A 17,027-nucleotide genomic window follows, 5' to 3' on the forward strand; every position below is an offset into this window, starting at 1 on the left:
GTTAAGAGGAGCACTGCTCATTAGGGACTGAACCAATGTTCCCTCTAAGTTGTGCCACTTCTGCTCCAGCACAGACAAATAAAAACTCAAAAATCCTAAAACAATAGTGGTTCTACAGCCTAATTTAAGATATTACAAATCTTGTGGAATCTTGTGGAAACTTTCCTTGTGCCACTTCTGCTCCAGCACAGACAAATAAAAACTCAAAAATCCTAAAACAATAGTGGTTCTACAGCCTAATTTAAGATATTACAAATCTTGTGGAAACACATTTGATTAATTCGAGGGACAAGGATGGCATCCTATAACAGTATAAGTAATTCAAGTTCATAGCGGTACAAAATGGAATTGCTAAAGTAATGACTGTTTCCAAACATACAGAAGCCCACAAACGTCATGCACTATTATATTAAATTTTTGTTTTTCAGATCACAGACTATTATCTCAACTCAGAGGTCAAAAACAGTTAAGCCTCTATACAGTATAACCAATTTATATCTATATCAAATACCAGTATCATCCTGCCATAATTAGCCTATATAAAAAATATAGATATAAAAGACACAAACCGAGAGGAAAACTGACATTTCCTAGTGTGTGACATGCTATATTTCAACTAAAATTTCTTTAACAGCGATTTCCTTATTATTTTGCATGGAGCTTTAATTATATCTTGCTAGATGAGAAAATGTATCTCATATAATCATATAAATGTTTCCTATAGTAAAAAAATTATGTGGTCACTAGATGAAAATATAGTAATTAGAATTTGCATGTGCATGTGCAAATACAGAACGACAGAGAAAGCCTATTTTTTCCTTATATAATATTATATAATTTATGATATATATTATATGATTTATGTATTTTCCTAGGTTCGTAGTTACTGCACAGTTCTAGTACAGTGTTTCAGAAGTGCTTCTTCTCAGGTGACTGATGGGTTTGCCCAATAGAAATAGGTTTTCCTCATCATGAACCTCAAATTAGATGAAACATTGGTCTAAACTGAGTACTGGAGAGGAGATCAGAGACAAGATCTTTGTGTTTTTTAAAAGCCTGGCCATCAATTTGATGTGCCCTGAAGAAACTTTAATATAGAACAGGAAAGAGCCAAAAATAAACCATCTGCCACAAAGAATTCAGAAACCCTAATTAAGAAGGTGTGCAGATATGCTACTTCAGAGGATAGTGACCTACATACCTAAAATAGAGAACTAGATTCAGCGGTGGCCCCTCGCTCACTCGCTCTCTCTCGATCTCTGTGCTCTGTTGACAACTAAACTGCAATATCCCACCTTACATAAAAAATAAAAATGGCCTGGAAACTGAAAGCTAAGCTAAAACTACTCGACTCCTTTGCCTTTTTGTCCTCCGCCTTTTTTCTTTTCATGCATTCCCTCTTTTCCATGCCTCTGGCCGTGCTTTGAAAAAGCACTCTAGAAGAGAAAGCCGCACATTAATGCCTGTCCAAACATCTCATTCCTGTGACACAAGGTCATCTGAGGGGGCAACAGAAAAAGGTGAAGGAAGGCTTCTCCTAAAGAAAAAAGACATTTTACAGGACTCAGGCTCTGGAAGAACAGGTGAAGTGCCACAGCATCAGACAGACAGGCTGTCTAAAAAACAAATCATGTGAATAATGGCAAACATTAGACTGATAAAATGCTTTTTGAAACAAATAAATATAGTTGGATTAAGAAATGACTGCACCAACAAGCCAATTAGACGTCAAAATGGCTTAAATTATATAGCAGACACTATTTACTACTAATATGTATTGTGTTATGATATATTAAAGTTCTTGAATAAATTAACAAACTTGACACTAAACATTGAGAAATAGTAACTCAATTTATTCACTTGAGCTAAATATTGCATATTAATCAGCCTCTCAATGAAATCAAAGCTTATAAAGGTTAACAAAAGATCCTCAATACATGATTTACATACCATATATATTTAAATAAAAAGGTATTTAATTTCTTTAAGGTTAATGCTACTCTCTTAAAAAGCATTCTGGCAAAAAAAAGAAGAAAAAAGAATACGTTCAGATATTTCCTTAAATACTGTATCAAAGAAACACTGATTCAAAACCTGGCAGCCATGAGTGTGTAACAGTGCAAGCGAGTCTCCATACAGTCCTTCCAACAGTTTACGCAAAGTTTCTCACTCTCTGCCAAGTTCAAAGCATGCTGTCGCATCCCATAACTTCCAAAAGCAAGGCCAGAGGATTCCTAAACATTCATAAACATTCTTTATCAGATCGCAGTCCGTATTTGGTTTGTACATATACACACACAGCACTGATGCCTCTGGCCGTGACCCTTTAGCTCAGTTGCAATTCAAAAGCACAAAGCTCCCTTTTCACGTAACCTACAGCTAAACGCGAGTAATAAGCTGCCTGAGTTGTTTCTCACAGGAAACTGAGTACTTGACAGTTTAGAGAGGCAGAGAGAACCAAAAAAAAAACAACACAAAAAGAATGATGACTGTACGATCCTTTGTGTCCATGCAACTTTAGCAAAAAAAAAAAAAAAGGCAGAGTACTCACGGAGATCATGAGAGCCTGGCCTTGTGAAGGAAAGAATCCTACTTGTTCTGGTCCATTTCGTGTTTCGCCGCCGCCATAAAAATCTCCCTCCTAGCTGGAGCTGCGGAGACTTGCGAACCAACCCCCGGGAAAAAAGCCCCGGCACTGGCTGCTCTCGCTGCCTGTCAGGCTGGGAAACCGGCTTCTGTGGGGGAGCAGCTGTTCCCCTTCACCTCCTCCTCCTCCCAACCGCAGCACTTCTGTACAACCACACAAAAGCGGATGGAACGAGGCTGCCTCCTCCCAGCAATCGCACAAGCGCAGACGAGCAGGGCTGAAAGGCTGAAGCTGGTGGTCAGAGAGGCAGGTATTTAGTTTGCTCCGTTTTCTAGTTTGTGGAGTCGCTGCTTTTTCGAAAGTGGGAGGGGACAAGCCGAAAGCTTCTGAGTGAGGAAACAGCACATAATCCCTAACGGCAGAAACTTCCTACTCGCTGGCAATAAGCAGGACGTCCCCGTCCGACGGAGCAGGAATGCGAGGCCCGCTTTCAAAGAGGCCCAGTTACAAATGGGGCACAAAGTCACTTCAGCATGACCTGCGGGTCAGACATAGCAAGTGCATGTAAGAGAGCCTGTGTGTGCTTAAGCAGGCGTAACCGCTAAACAGACATGTGTCTAGAGAAAGTATAGCACTGCTAAAACAAGAGAAGAGAGCAAATCATTTGAGATTTTGAACTTTTCACTAGTATATTAATATCAACCTTCAAGAGAGTTCTATATTATAAGAATTTGATTTACTCTTCTTTGATAAAATAATAATAAAAAAATTTATACTTATTTACTTTCTTAATCAATTATTTTTGTGAAAGTTTGTCATCCTACTAAATTGGCAAAGGAACTTGCTTCACCTCTTAAATGACTTTTCTTTTCAGCTTACATTTTTGATTAATATGCGCAAGGGAGAGAAAGCAAGACGGCGCTCATGTTGTTTGAAGACAGTGAAGGTAAGCGTGCGCTTGCGGCCGGGGCTCTCTCGCTCGCTCTCTCTCTCTCTCTCTCTCTCTCTCTCTCTGCTCGTTCTTATATGCACCCTAAACTGACAGGACTTAAAAACACATGCAAATGATAAACTTTCACTCTATTGGTTAATTTGTGCAATTAATCTGTGAATCACATTCGTTAAGTGCCGGGGAGCAGCTGGCCCGTACGGTTAATGAATAACGGATCAACTACGACAGCCTACATCGCACATCCTGCGATGTGACTATCGTGGATTCGTACATCGCGATATCGATGCTTAAACTACACATCGTGCAGCCCTATTACTTGTAGGTTTAAAACTCTACATGTCACATTTATTGTCCAATTACTAATATATTCTGCAAAATGTATATTTTAGTCAGAGTTATTGTGCCTTTTATTTAATTGAGCTGTCCGTTTGGCGCGGCGGTGCTCCTTCTAAATTTGCGAAGAATCGCAAAACAAAAGCTCATGTACTTCTGACAGCAAAATGGAAATGGAAATATTTCCATGGCTTTTGGAAATTATTTAAAATGCAACAACAAACAAACCCGCCCTGATTGGTTGAATACTGCGTGTGGACAGAGGCATCACTAGATTTTTGCATAGTTTGGAGTGACAATATTTTGAGGTCATAACAGGGAACTACACTGCGACCAAAATGGTCGCATATGCGACCTTTTGAAATGCCATTGCAACCCAAATATTTATAGGGTCGCAAATGTATCACTGATTATTTTTGTACCTACTTATGTGTTATGCTATGATTTAATATGAGCATTTATTAAAACAGAAATGTGTATTTTAATAATACGTTTTATAACGTACTCCGAGCATTCAACACATCAAGTTGGCTTCAGCCCCGCGATGCGGGAAGGCTGAACTGAGTAGCTGGTTACTCTCGCGCTGTGTTCGGTGCGCACGAGAGAGACGCGTCTCACGGACAGCAACACTGAACCGAGCTCTCCTTCAGGACGTTTGCGTCCTCCTGCAGGACGTTTGCGTCCTACTGCACCTGAACGAACAAATACAAATCGCAGTTTAAATAAACAGAAAAAAAAAGCGAAAAGCGAAAGAGCTCAATTTAGCACCGCGGTGTTCTTGTGTTCAGGGCGCAAGCAGAGACGCGTCTCAAAGTATTCTTGCTTTTGTACCGACAACAAATACATACAAAATATGTCAAAATACCCGTCTTGGAAAGTGTGTTCGAAAAAGTCTGTGGTTATGTCTTAAGTGAAAGTAAAGAGTTGAGAAAGAAATCGGATATGTATCTTATTATAATGTATTATAATGGATGCGTTTGTCTCTTAAAGTGACCGCGCCTAATTTACTAGCTCTGCTCTCAGTGTCTTTAATGTATGAAAATAGAAGTAAATCACTCACTGCTCTTGACTGAATTACTTTGTAGTTTTAACAAGAATTTATCCAAAGTCAATCCAAAAATCAGACAGAATTGATTATATTGTTTTACTAGTGGGTGAAGGACACTAGTTCATTTATGTAAGTGAGTATGGCAAAATAGCGGTCTGTGAAATATTATACCCAAAAATTCTTCATACTGTAGAGTACTAGTGAAATTGATAAAAAAAAAATAAAAAAAAATTAATTAGGGACCTGACCATGTTTTGCTTAAGTGTTTCTTTCTTTAATTGCTAATGCAACCTTTTCACACCACAGACTGAACAAAACTAAGCATTGCTTGCTTGGTAACTGTTCAACAAAGTATTGATAGTTGTGTAAATATTGTCATACTGACAGTTGTCTGAAGTTTTAGTTGATTCCATTACATATCTTTCTATCAAAGTTATCTGACATTATCAAGATGAATTTGTTCTGACACAGTTTAACCCTGAGTTCTTGTCATATTTTATTACCAATTTCTAAACTACAGCAAATAAACTGTGATAATGTGAGAAATGTTGAAGGTGTCTAAATACATTTTAGTTTGATTGTGTATTTTATTTGACAGTGAAGACTATGCAGTGCTATTTTAAATTAACAAAAACAAACTTAAAAAATGTAAACATTGTATAAATAGCACAAATAAATAAATAGAATGAACATACAGTACAAATTATACAATTTTAAACAGGGCCCACTGTACAACCTGCACCGGGGCCCCTCTAACCCCAACAAATTATAAATAATTGGTGTCACCAAATCATGTTTTGCGCCAGTAACTGAAAAAGTTAGTAGCGCAAGTGCCACCAGTGGAAAAAGTTAGTAGTAGTTCCCTGCATAATGCATACAGGTTGGCAGGTCTGATATTGTATTCCTCAATATTGCATCCCAAAGTGACGGATGCCGAGTGCAAGTAATATCAGTTTTGATTTTAAACTTTCTTGACATTATTTTATTAATAGACTGTCAAAAGGCAGGGCATTTTTAACAGCAAAATAGATGAGAAATGCAATATTATATACAAGTTATATATAATTTATATATAAGAGGCGAAGACAATACCTTGCCACTTGCTGATTTATGCATGCACTTTAGATTTTCGCACTTGGCACACACTTATCCAAAACCAACTTATATAGCATTTAAGGTACACATTTCAAAAGTGAGTGCATTTCCTGGGCACTGAACCGTGACCCTAGCCTTTACTGTCTGAGTACTCTGTATTTTGATGAGGTCATGCCATTACATTGTACCATAGCACTATTTGAAAAGAGAAATTATGCTTACAGTTTTATTAACTTTTTTTTTTTAATGTAGGCTTAATGTAGTATATATTGTGTTGTATTCAGTATGCTAGCAGTTGATTCTGAACACAGCCACAGATATCTTCCAAAAACAATACATTTTCCAATGGATAAAATTTCTGCCCTACACTTTTTCCCATTTCACAACACATTATGAAGTAAGATGGGCTGCCATTTCAGGTTAACTATGTAAATAACAGAACGAGTAAAAATATAACAGTGTAGGAAATGTGTTCAGTGGTTTTTTGCCACCTTCTCCGGAGGCTGTTAAACTCCAGATATCAGCTGCTGTGCTGGCTGGGTCACTTGATGAGAGGCGAGTGGAGAATGTGGAGAATTCATATCATGTTTAATGAGGTTGTGGGTATTTTCAATCACATCACCATTTCAACTGTCTGCAGCTAAAAAATTATAAATATTATAATTCTACTTTGAACTTTTACCTATACATGGTCAGCTTGGAGACAATTACATTTCTTATGGATGCAAACAAAGGTCTGAATCAACACAATCTAAAGCCAACAAACAAATCAGACTCCTTAAACCACAGCATTGTTTTTAAATACAAAACCATATGTACCAAAATTAACATAAAACAGGCCTATATAAACTATATTAAAGAACCAACTCAGAGAAGTATCTTGTATATATTTTCAAGTAACATTTGTCTAAACTACAATACTAGATACATTCATTTTATACCATCTGTAGAATATTAAGAGCCAGATTTACTTTCATCTTAATTTGTTGGAGGAATGAAAACATGGCTTATTCATACAGCAGTCTCCAGGGCAGCACTAACTGACACAAGTACAGCTGTGGTCACTGACATGTTATCCAAACATATATAATACAAATAATATAATACCCAAAGACAGAAAATATCTCCTTTATCCTTTGTCAAACAACTTCATACCAGTTTCTACACTAAAATGACATTCAGTCAAACCATAAGTTTTGTCAAGATCCCATGACAAATTTGCTATGATTTTTAATTGAAGAGCTTAAGCAAGATTCAAGCAAAGATTTATTTACAATCTAGGCCAACTGGTCAACCAATGGAAGATTTTCAATGACAAATGCTGAATATTTAGAGAGCAGTGTGCCTGATATAACAATATTTACTCTAGGAAGTACTTAAAAAAATTGCATATCATTCACACATAAGATGAAAAATTTGAAACCAGCTCAAGGGGAAACTACCACTTCTGTTAAGCTGTCAAACAGGCATGGATATCAGTGATGACAATATTCTCAAAATGGACAAATATACCTAAAAGTGTGTCTCTAAAATTTACTGTAGTGTCATTTGGTAAGGATCGACTGCCATTTGAAAAAGAGAGGGATACAGAGAAAGAAAGAGAGATTGACGGCACGTCATTGGTAAGTGAAACTCTGGAACCTGTCCAGGGTTGAAATGACCTAAGAGCTATTCATCCATCTCATGGCATATTTCCAAGCTTTTCGCTTTTTTTAATCAGAGAATTATGGTGATTGAAAGTGATTGGTCAGGGTCAGCACTAATGCACAATAAAACCAAATGCAGAGCTGGGAAACATGGGGACCGATCAAAAGGCCCCAACCGTGAAATCCCGTAACCTGGACAAAGATAGTGAAGAGAGATGGGCATCCAACACCGATGCCGCTCCAACTCCTGAGGCAGAATCACTCATTTGGAAAGCCAATCGGCCTTAGGAAAAAAGCTTTACGATGAGTCTAATTCATTATTGTATGATGTCACAAGGCTGCTCACCTGTGATTGGTCGCAGAAAAGGACCATTTGTCGAAATGGGCCACGGAGGGATGTGATTGGCTGTCGGCTCCTGGTAACAGTGCGGCCCGTGCTGAGACAGAGCCCAGCTTGTCTCTTATTCGTCGACGGTTGGGAATCTTGTTCAGCCAGCTGCGTTTCCATGGAAGAGGCACCTTGAGAGGGTCCCAAAACCACCCCATGGCCCACTAACTCTCTCAACCTGACTGCCCCCATCTCGACCCATCTCGCTATTACCGCGCACCCCGCTGAGCTGCAGTGTTTGTGATAAAATCATGGTCTCTGACACCCAGACGCCAGCAACGCGGAGAGAGCATAATTAAACACGAAGGAACAGATAGCTGGCAATTCCACATCATTTCTCTGTCTCTCTCTTACTCATTCGTGATTTTATTTATTTATTTTTGTCTGGAGGTGGCGTGATTTACCCCCGAGCTTTAGCACACTAAAGAGGCGACCGTTGATTGATATTCAGTTCAAGAAGGAGGAAAAAAAAAAATCTCTCGAACAAAAAATATCCCCATTGAATAGCTTTGAACAGAATGTCCTCTCTTGCTGGGTTCTCAGAGAACAGCCTCTGGCTGCCTCAAGGGACCGAGGATATTTTAGCAGCTGGTTACACTCTGTATCCAGTCCTGGTCCTGATTTTGTCACACAAGATCATTCCAGACAGTCTGAAATAAAATAATACTGTAACAGAACATATACGGTAAATCAAACAGTGTGCCTTGCCAACCGGCCAATCACACGGGACTTAACGCAGCAAAAAAGACAATAGAGCAGCCATATTTGTTCAGTTCTCATTTTAACTGCTGATTCAGAGTCAGATCATTCAGCAAATCTTAAGGATTCTACCTAAGCAGAATTTTTAATGACAAAACACCAGATTTGCAGAAATGCAGCAAAATAAGACAATTGGGGTTTGTGTTGCACCTATTGCAGTTCTCAAAAAACAGCATGCTGAGAAAGACTGAGTTGATTAAATTTAAATTAAAGATGAAAACCAAGATCAATTGTTTAATCATTAATAAACAGAAGGCAGGAATGATTCCAAATGCTGGAACTGAGTTAGTATTTGTGAACTTCTAGTTCCTTCTAGTCTCAAATTCAGTGAATTCTTTAATTGATTTTGTATTAAATGCATGCAAAAAGATCTCTGGTTGACAAGATTAAGATACTGTCACACTTTATGACATAAAATAAATCAGTAATACCCCACTAACAAATGGCTTAATTTTGGCTATAGAGGCTGTCACAAAAATTAGACTTCATCACACCAAACAGAAAAACTATTCTTCTTACTAGTTCACATTTCAACATTTAAAGCCTTGTTGTGTTCACAATCTGTTCATCATACAAAGCTATAACATGACTTTAGAAAAACTTTGTGTGAAAGACATGTACGAACATGTTTCACCATGAATGAAATTTGTATTGAAATTATCCTTTTGTGTTCCATAAAAATGGCAACATGCATGTCAGGTACAGTTAACTGTAACTAAATCGTATCTAAGAATAAGTCCATTAAAAATATATTTTGGTTTAATAAATTGAAATGAAGCTAAAATGATCTAAAATATAAATATTAAATGAAAAACTTAAACTTAAAATCTCACACTGTATTTTAACTGTAAAATATTAATAAGTTAACAGTAATTTCCTGTACCATAGACAGGGAAAAACTGTAAAAGATCTAACCAGACATTTTATGTGATTTTACAGAAAATGCTGTTAATTGTACACTTTTTACAAGTAAAAAAGAACAAATCAATGTATAATTTACAGTCAGAAAATCTAAACTGACATTCCCAGAAATCACCGCATGTCAGTCCATATTTGAAAATATTTTGTTTAAATATCATGTTTCTCTTTTTAGTTTTTGTTATCAGTATAAAATGAAAATGTTAAAATTGTGTAAAAATTTGAATTGTTGCCTTGGTTGAAGAACTAAAATTACTAAAACTAAACAAAAACGTTAATTAAAGCTATATAGAAACATTAAACCAAAATCAAAAGAAAAGCTATAAAAGCACATAACAAATTTACTCAAACTAAATATAACATCATGACGGTGTGTTAACAATGACAGCTTTCATTTTGAGCAAACCTTTAACATTTAAACAAAGTTATTCAAGCTTATAGTAATTTCTATTCAAATAGGTATATAAAAGAACATCCCATGCAGGGTTGGGAATTGAAAATCAATTCCAATTCCAGAATTGGTTACTCAAGGTCAGGAATCGGATAATTGTAGTAAAATTAAAATTTCAATTCCACCAATCAATTCCTGTGTGCACATCTTTTTTTTCTTTTTATGTGGCGAAAAGGGGCTGTTAAAAATGTATTTGCCTTATTCATTCAAAAATACTGATTCATCCAGTAATGAAATGCAAGTAGGCTAAATCATAAATGACTCATTGAATCATTCCATTCATAAATTCCATGAGATTTTGTTTTGTTGTTTGTTTTTTCTTCAGATTGTGAGAGAACTACAACCTCCATTAGTGCAGCTCTATATTTTGCACACAAACAGCTGTTAATCAAGTACGTTTTTTATGGTTGGTATTCAGCAACAATTAAACGTTTAGCAAAAAGAGACAAAGAATACATATGTTTGATATCGAATTGTTTGACTTAATTTTTTTTAATCACACTGGAGTTAAAACTGGGAACTGATAAGGATTGGAACTGATAAGCAGAATCAGAATTGATAAAATTCAAACAATGCCCAACCCTACATGCCATTCAGTAAAATAATGACAAATGGCCTTACATTATTAAAAGAAGCAGTGATTTAAACAGACCCCTGCATTTTGCGATGTATTTGCTAATGTCTCTGTGGACACACAGCAGATGAAGAGGGCAGCTGAGCCTTCGATTTTTGACTCGCACGGCCAACTGCGACCCCCGGGCCTGACGTGTCAGGTGTCACTGGGCGTCTAGACAGTCAGACAATGAAATATCTCCATGGAAACGAGCAGGCTGTTATCAGTGGAGTGTGACAGTCAACAGTTGGGACAGGTCATGTTTTACAGATACATCACCTGACCTTTTGAAGACAAACTAATATAAAAAAGCCCCTGAAGGCATCAGAAAGCAATGATTCGTTGAAGTGAAGAAGAAAGACGAGGACAAAAACTCAATTACAAGGTACGCAACAGATCCGGTTGTCTGGACATGGTTAGATAATGAGACAGAAGCAGATAAATCCCTTCACAGATTATGATGGTCCCAGTAAAGCAGCTTTGCATGAAATTCATATTGAGGAGTAATCCAAGGCTGAATGCACAAATTCAGGATAAGGAGGGAACAAATGTGATAATTGAAGGTTTAAATATTGCACCCATATTGGTCGACCAGTACAGATGCCCTGGGTTAATATATTCCTAAAAAGGCAAGAAGCAAAACTGCAAAAGTTCAATTCATATAGTCAAGTCTTCCTCTGCTAAATGTGAGGAAGATTTCTCTGTTTGTTTGTTTTTTTTTTTACACAAATTTATATAAAATTAAACTATTAATCCAATTCTGTTACCAGTACAAAAAGGAAAATTCTAAAATATTTAAATAGGTTAACGTTACGTTAATAAATAACTACAAACATTTGGCCCCGAGCTAACCAGCCTCCTCTGAGTGTCATATTAATCTTTTCCAGATTCTTCAAGTGTCATCAGCATCCAAACTTGAGATGATAACATTATTTGTGATATATTTTTATTTTCTGTGAATGTTATGATTGAGGTCGGTATTTCAGTTGTCAGTTAGGATGTTTAGTTTGAGCTGAAGTAAACAAACAAAAGTCACTCACCTTCTGAAAAATCTTTATGAAGCCTACGTGTCAGGGTAGAAATGTCCCCCAGTTGGCCTAAATATTATCCAGAAAAGATAAATGACCACTTTTTGTTTCAAAAAAATTAACAAATGTCGCTAAAATTCGATAAGGTAACACTGTTGCGAACTTGCGAATTCAGCGTAGTCTAACAACAAACTATGCGCGCGGATTATTACACTGCTTCGCGCCAAACTGCCATCACAACGTCTATCACTTAAATCTTTACGAAGCTCAGTTTTTAATGTATATTTTTTATTGTTATTGATTGTAGTTTTAGATAGTGCATGGTAAAATACTAACTACAAAAAAAAAAAAAAAAAAAAAAATTAACGATCTCAACACATTTAATCTTACCTTCGGTTAATGCACACGCACAGTAATGAGGTTTTTAGGCTAGATCTAGGTAACAGATTTATGTATGCAGTTAATCCGCACATTAGAAGAAATTGTATTTACTGCGTTCAGTCATTCCTCTCGGTTTAGAAAACAAGTCTTTGGTTAATCTAGTGATAAAGTGACTGCTCTGCATCTCGACATCAATGACCTTATTTCTCTCTAAAGTGGGTCATTGGGTGCACAGCTCTGGCAGAAATCTAATACAATAAAACTGTTCCTAGAAAGCCTATGCCTGCTTGCAGTTTTTAAAGATGGCTTCTAAGAATTGCTCAAATGTATTGCACCATGATAACCAGAAGACCTACGTAAAGATAAAAACTGCATCAAACAGGAATTTACAACTGTGCAATAACAGAATGGGCGTGGCCACGGTCATACACCCTCTCCCACAGGTCGCTCACTTGTGGAGCATGGCATTAAATCAGAGAGAATCATGCATTTACAGTGGGTTTTGGTTTGTTTATTTGTGTCAGCTTTTTTTAATAGCCTTTAAAGTAATATATGTGCTGAACAAGCTGCTTCAATCAAAAAAAAAAAAAAAAAACACTTTTTGACAAAAACAAGGGTGTATGTACAATGTTAATGCTGAGTACATCCATTCAGGAATTTTCCACTAGTGTGAATGCTAAACTTTCAGTTCTTGTTGATGCTTGGCATCAAATCCCCCTTGAAGCTAACAATTCAATAATGCAAGTTCACGCTGCACACTGTACTACGAATACACAGCGATGGACTGTGAAAGACAGATTCAGTATAGTACTGTGTTCTTATCAGTTTTCTTTGGGAAAGCAGTAGTGTTTGTGCCTTTTTACTCAAAACATGGCATTTTCTGTATCTACGAAACTTCTTTTGGAAAAACATACTCAGGAAGAGTCTCAAAAGGATTCAGATGCAGTCAAATCTATCCATGGTCCAGAGTCCATGGGGAAAACATACTCTGTTCTCTTTGAGATACCCAAAGTAGCACAGCACAGTTTCATTCAATGCGAAGTTCAATAAAGATTAGGAACATTTAAAAAAATATGTATCTGGCCTAAAAGAGCCATAAATAAAACTTTATTCTCTCAATGTATTAACAAGCCACAGTATGTCCCATGGCTGCCAACCACAGCACTTAAAACTTGTGTTAAAGTCCCAGTCGTCAGGTCTGCAGACCCATCCAAGAGCCTCCAGATTTTTGACTCACCGTCCTTAGAAAAAACTAAACAAAACAATGCAGTAACACTGTAACTGAGGGTGGCGCAGCAGGTTGACCTGCTTCTTATGTGAAAGGGTAAATGAGGGAAAATAAAATTAAAATAAACCTAAATATTGAAATCAATCCTAAACCTTGTTTCACAAAGCTAAAGCTGCATGCGCCAATGTCTAAAGCACTATCATGATACCATTCTTTGCTTTGAAGGGATAGTTCACTTGAAAATGAAAATTCAGCCTCAGTTCTATACCCTCAAGTAGTTTAGAGCCCATATAACTTTCTTTTTTCCATCCAAAGCTGTCTCTGGTCCCAGTAGCTTGAACATTCTGCTAGACATCTCCTTTTCATATGGGTTTGGAACAACACGAGGTAAACAAATGATGACTAGACTTTTATCTTTGAGAGAACTATCCGTCTAATGCTTCTTCTTCGTCTCTACCCAGTTTCACACCATTCTTGCTGTTGCAATAGCTTTAAAATATAACAGAATCCTCAAAATAATATTAATAATACCGATAAGTATAAGGTAAAATCTCTAGCAGCAAAAGAGAAAGGAAAGGTTGGTAGGTTTGGGAAAGCCCTGCTTTAAGGAAGGCATGTGTTAGTTGAGGGGAGATGAAGTCTGCGCAGCTCATCTGCCATCTGCGGGGGTTCGACTCAGGGTGAGTGATGTCATGACCCGGCCGTAACGCTCGCACAGCTCCAGCGTGGAGTATGAAGGTAGTTTGGGATGGTCATGAAAGCTTTTGATCTCGGTTGAGCAGTCGAGCAGCTTGGGCAGGAAGTCGGTCAGCTTCTCCTGGAGATTAGCTGTAGAAGAAAAAGACAAGTTTGAGATGGAACAATTATCTATTAACTGGAAAGTGGTTGACAAAGAAGATGGAAGTCAAATGCTAGAGTAGTGCAGCACTCGTAAAGTTCAGAGAATACACTGTAGTCTCTTGAGAAAATGACAAAGAAAATAGTTCCAAATAAAGCCACATCAGAACCGTTGCAACACAGAACAGTATTTCATTCCTAAATAAATCCGAAAAGGATTTGTTTGAGTGATTCAATGATTTATTCATAAAGACAGTAATTTCTTTAAAAGAAAGTGCTATATAGTATGAATGCACTATATTCTTCATGTTGTCAAGGTCATGTGACCTACTAGAGTCAGTTGCTGCTTCACTGCCATTCACAAAATCCTCTCCCATGTCCTCATGGGATAGTAAAGTGTGCACTGAATGTGCACTATTGAATCTCGGTGGAAGTGGTAAGTTATCAGGGTAGGTGGGTTGCCTGCTCTTCTATGAATACTGTGAATTCTGACATACTTCTCTTTCATATTCTGTTTTTTGCCTACTATATAGTAATGAAGTATGCGATTTCAGATGCAGCCAGTTACTTGCTTGAGCTACATTCACGTCATGTCGTAATTACCGTTATTATGAGATACCATCTTGTAAAATGCGTACACGTCCTCATAGAACTCGTAATTACAACTTGAGAACTCAGAATTGTCTAAGAGCTACAACTTGTACCACCTGACCACGTCAGACTCATTAGGAATATGTTTAGGCATTGATAGTGCCACAGTTACGAGTCCTAGGGTGAACATCTTCAAACAGGACATCATGTTGTCATCTTGAAATTATAGTAATTTTGACATGGCGTAAATGCAGAATTTGTTTCTTAATGAATCTGCTGTTTTGAATGAATAGTTTGAATTAACTATTCAATGACTTATTAATACTTGCCACCACCTACTGTCAATTTTAGTTTCACATTTACATAATTTTTTTTTTAAATCATTCCATTTAAAAAAAAAGAAAAAAAGAAAAGAAAGTAACAGTTTTTAAAACAATCTTATGGTATTATTTATGCAAGTGCAGTGTAAATGCATTCATCCCGCCTTTGAGGTGCATTTAGGTCTGTGCAAATAAATCTAAATGCCACTTCAGATGCAGTTTCTGTGTCAAATATGGTTTAATTTGACTGGTAACAGCCCTATAGTCTCTTATAACTCTAATTGTATTTACTGATTAAATATAAGAATTTGACATGCAGTAATAGATGACACATACATATAAGGTTAGATAAATAAGTGAAACTCACATTGAACACTATCATCCAGAAAACTTTCAGAATTTCTATTTTTGTAAAAAGCTTTAATACTGAATTGATTTCAAAATCAAGAACTGAGCTGAAGTGACCCTGTGAATAAAAAAAGATTCCCACCCCTAAGACTTACGCTCCATTTCCTGGCCCAGGTATGAGCACCATCGGTTCCTCATGTCTTCGACAGCCACCATGTCTTTCTCCTCCATCTCATCCACCAGCAGCAGTGGAATACACGCCACCACCAGCTCGTTCATGATGCTCAGACCAGCGTTCACTTTAGTCTCCTCGCCTGTTTCAAAGAGGGCAGCCGCGTGTTCATTCACCTTCTGCGAAACACACACACACAAAAAAAAAAAAAAAAAAAAAATTAAACACTCTCAAACTTTGAATGCGGCTGGTAAACTCTCTAACCCCTTTCGCCACTCAAATGGTGCAGGCAACTAGCTAGAATGCGAAAGAGAGAAAAACATTGCAGCACATTAGCTATGTCAATGTTAGCAGTATTTTCAATTAAAGTGAGTAGAGGGTAAACAGCACAGCTTGAGATGAAGTCAAGTCCTCTGCAGTGCTGGCAAAAGGTGAAACAAGGACAACGACGTGCTTCCCTCTAATGTGTTTACGCACTGAGCCCAGTACGCTTCCTACTCCAGGACTGATGATTATATTATGAGCACAATGGCCGTGTGGGGGTCACCGGGTACTTAGATGGGGAGAACGGCAGTGGATTGCAAAGTCAAAGCAAATGTTTATTACAATTGATTTACTAAAGCAACAAATAGAAGTTTCAACTTTCAGCTTTTAAATCTAAGTGAATCCAAATGCCACAAAGAATGAAAAACGCTCTTCCCCCAAGTGGAACTTTGACAGGAAATGAAAAAGGCATTTCGGACTTGACAGATCAAATGTTTATTCAAATTGTATTTGCAAAACCACATATATGCAAACTATTGCCCCTAATGCACTCTGTACTGAAATGCTAACCAGATTTGTTCCAGTCATTAGTGTTAGAAACAATGTTAACAGGAAAGATTTGATCTGAGAGCTGTTAGGAGCACAGTTTGAGCTGGTCGTAGATCCTGGTTAAGAGGAGGTGGTGATTCACTTACTAGCAGGCATTCTCTGCGGTAATGTGCGATCATCTCCTCTTCGTGGCCTCTGTATGGCCCTTTTGCCAGGAGCTCTTTGTTGTATTGATAGGCGTAGATCAGGTACATCAATGAATCCATGTAACTGCAATAAAATAAATGTAAAGAACATATTAATATGGATTTTATATTTGCAATCCTAATAAAGCATAAGGAGTAGTAAAAGTAGTAAAAGGCTACAAGATAAATGTTTCTTGACTGTGGCAACATTTAGTTTTTAGTTCTGCTTTGAGTTGATAAAGCAGAACATGCTGCCATCTAGTGGTGATATTACAGAAAAGGATTCTGGTAAGTTTCCCCCATTTCACCCGGATCGATTGATAGAATGTCCAAC

General features: G+C 37.3%; 1 protein-coding gene and 1 long non-coding RNA gene across 7 annotated transcripts in view; both read right to left on the bottom strand.

Annotated features, from left to right (window-relative positions):
- LOC132127344 (uncharacterized) overlaps positions 1-3,219 on the bottom strand; it is a 51,318-nt gene extending 48,099 nt beyond the window's left edge. Inside the window, exon 1 of the long non-coding RNA XR_009427515.1 lies at positions 2,552-3,219. This is a non-coding gene — a long non-coding RNA (uncharacterized LOC132127344). The remainder of the gene's footprint in view (positions 1-2,551) is intronic.
- A 10,052-nt stretch (positions 3,220-13,271) lies between these two features.
- usp25 (ubiquitin specific peptidase 25) overlaps positions 13,272-17,027 on the bottom strand; it is a 28,210-nt gene continuing 24,454 nt past the window's right edge. For all 6 annotated transcript variants that reach the window (XM_059539566.1, XM_059539565.1, XM_059539564.1 and 3 more), the window contains 3 exons: positions 16,655-16,778; positions 15,679-15,874; positions 13,272-14,255 (listed from right to left, as the gene is read on the bottom strand). In XM_059539566.1, the coding sequence (XP_059395549.1) occupies positions 14,077-14,255; positions 15,679-15,874; positions 16,655-16,778 (499 nt within the window). In that variant the 3' untranslated portion in view covers positions 13,272-14,076. The remainder of the gene's footprint in view (positions 14,256-15,678; positions 15,875-16,654; positions 16,779-17,027) is intronic.

Source organism: Carassius carassius, chromosome 45, assembly GCF_963082965.1.
Source record: "Carassius carassius chromosome 45, fCarCar2.1, whole genome shotgun sequence".
Lineage (NCBI taxonomy): Eukaryota > Metazoa > Chordata > Actinopteri > Cypriniformes > Cyprinidae > Carassius > Carassius carassius.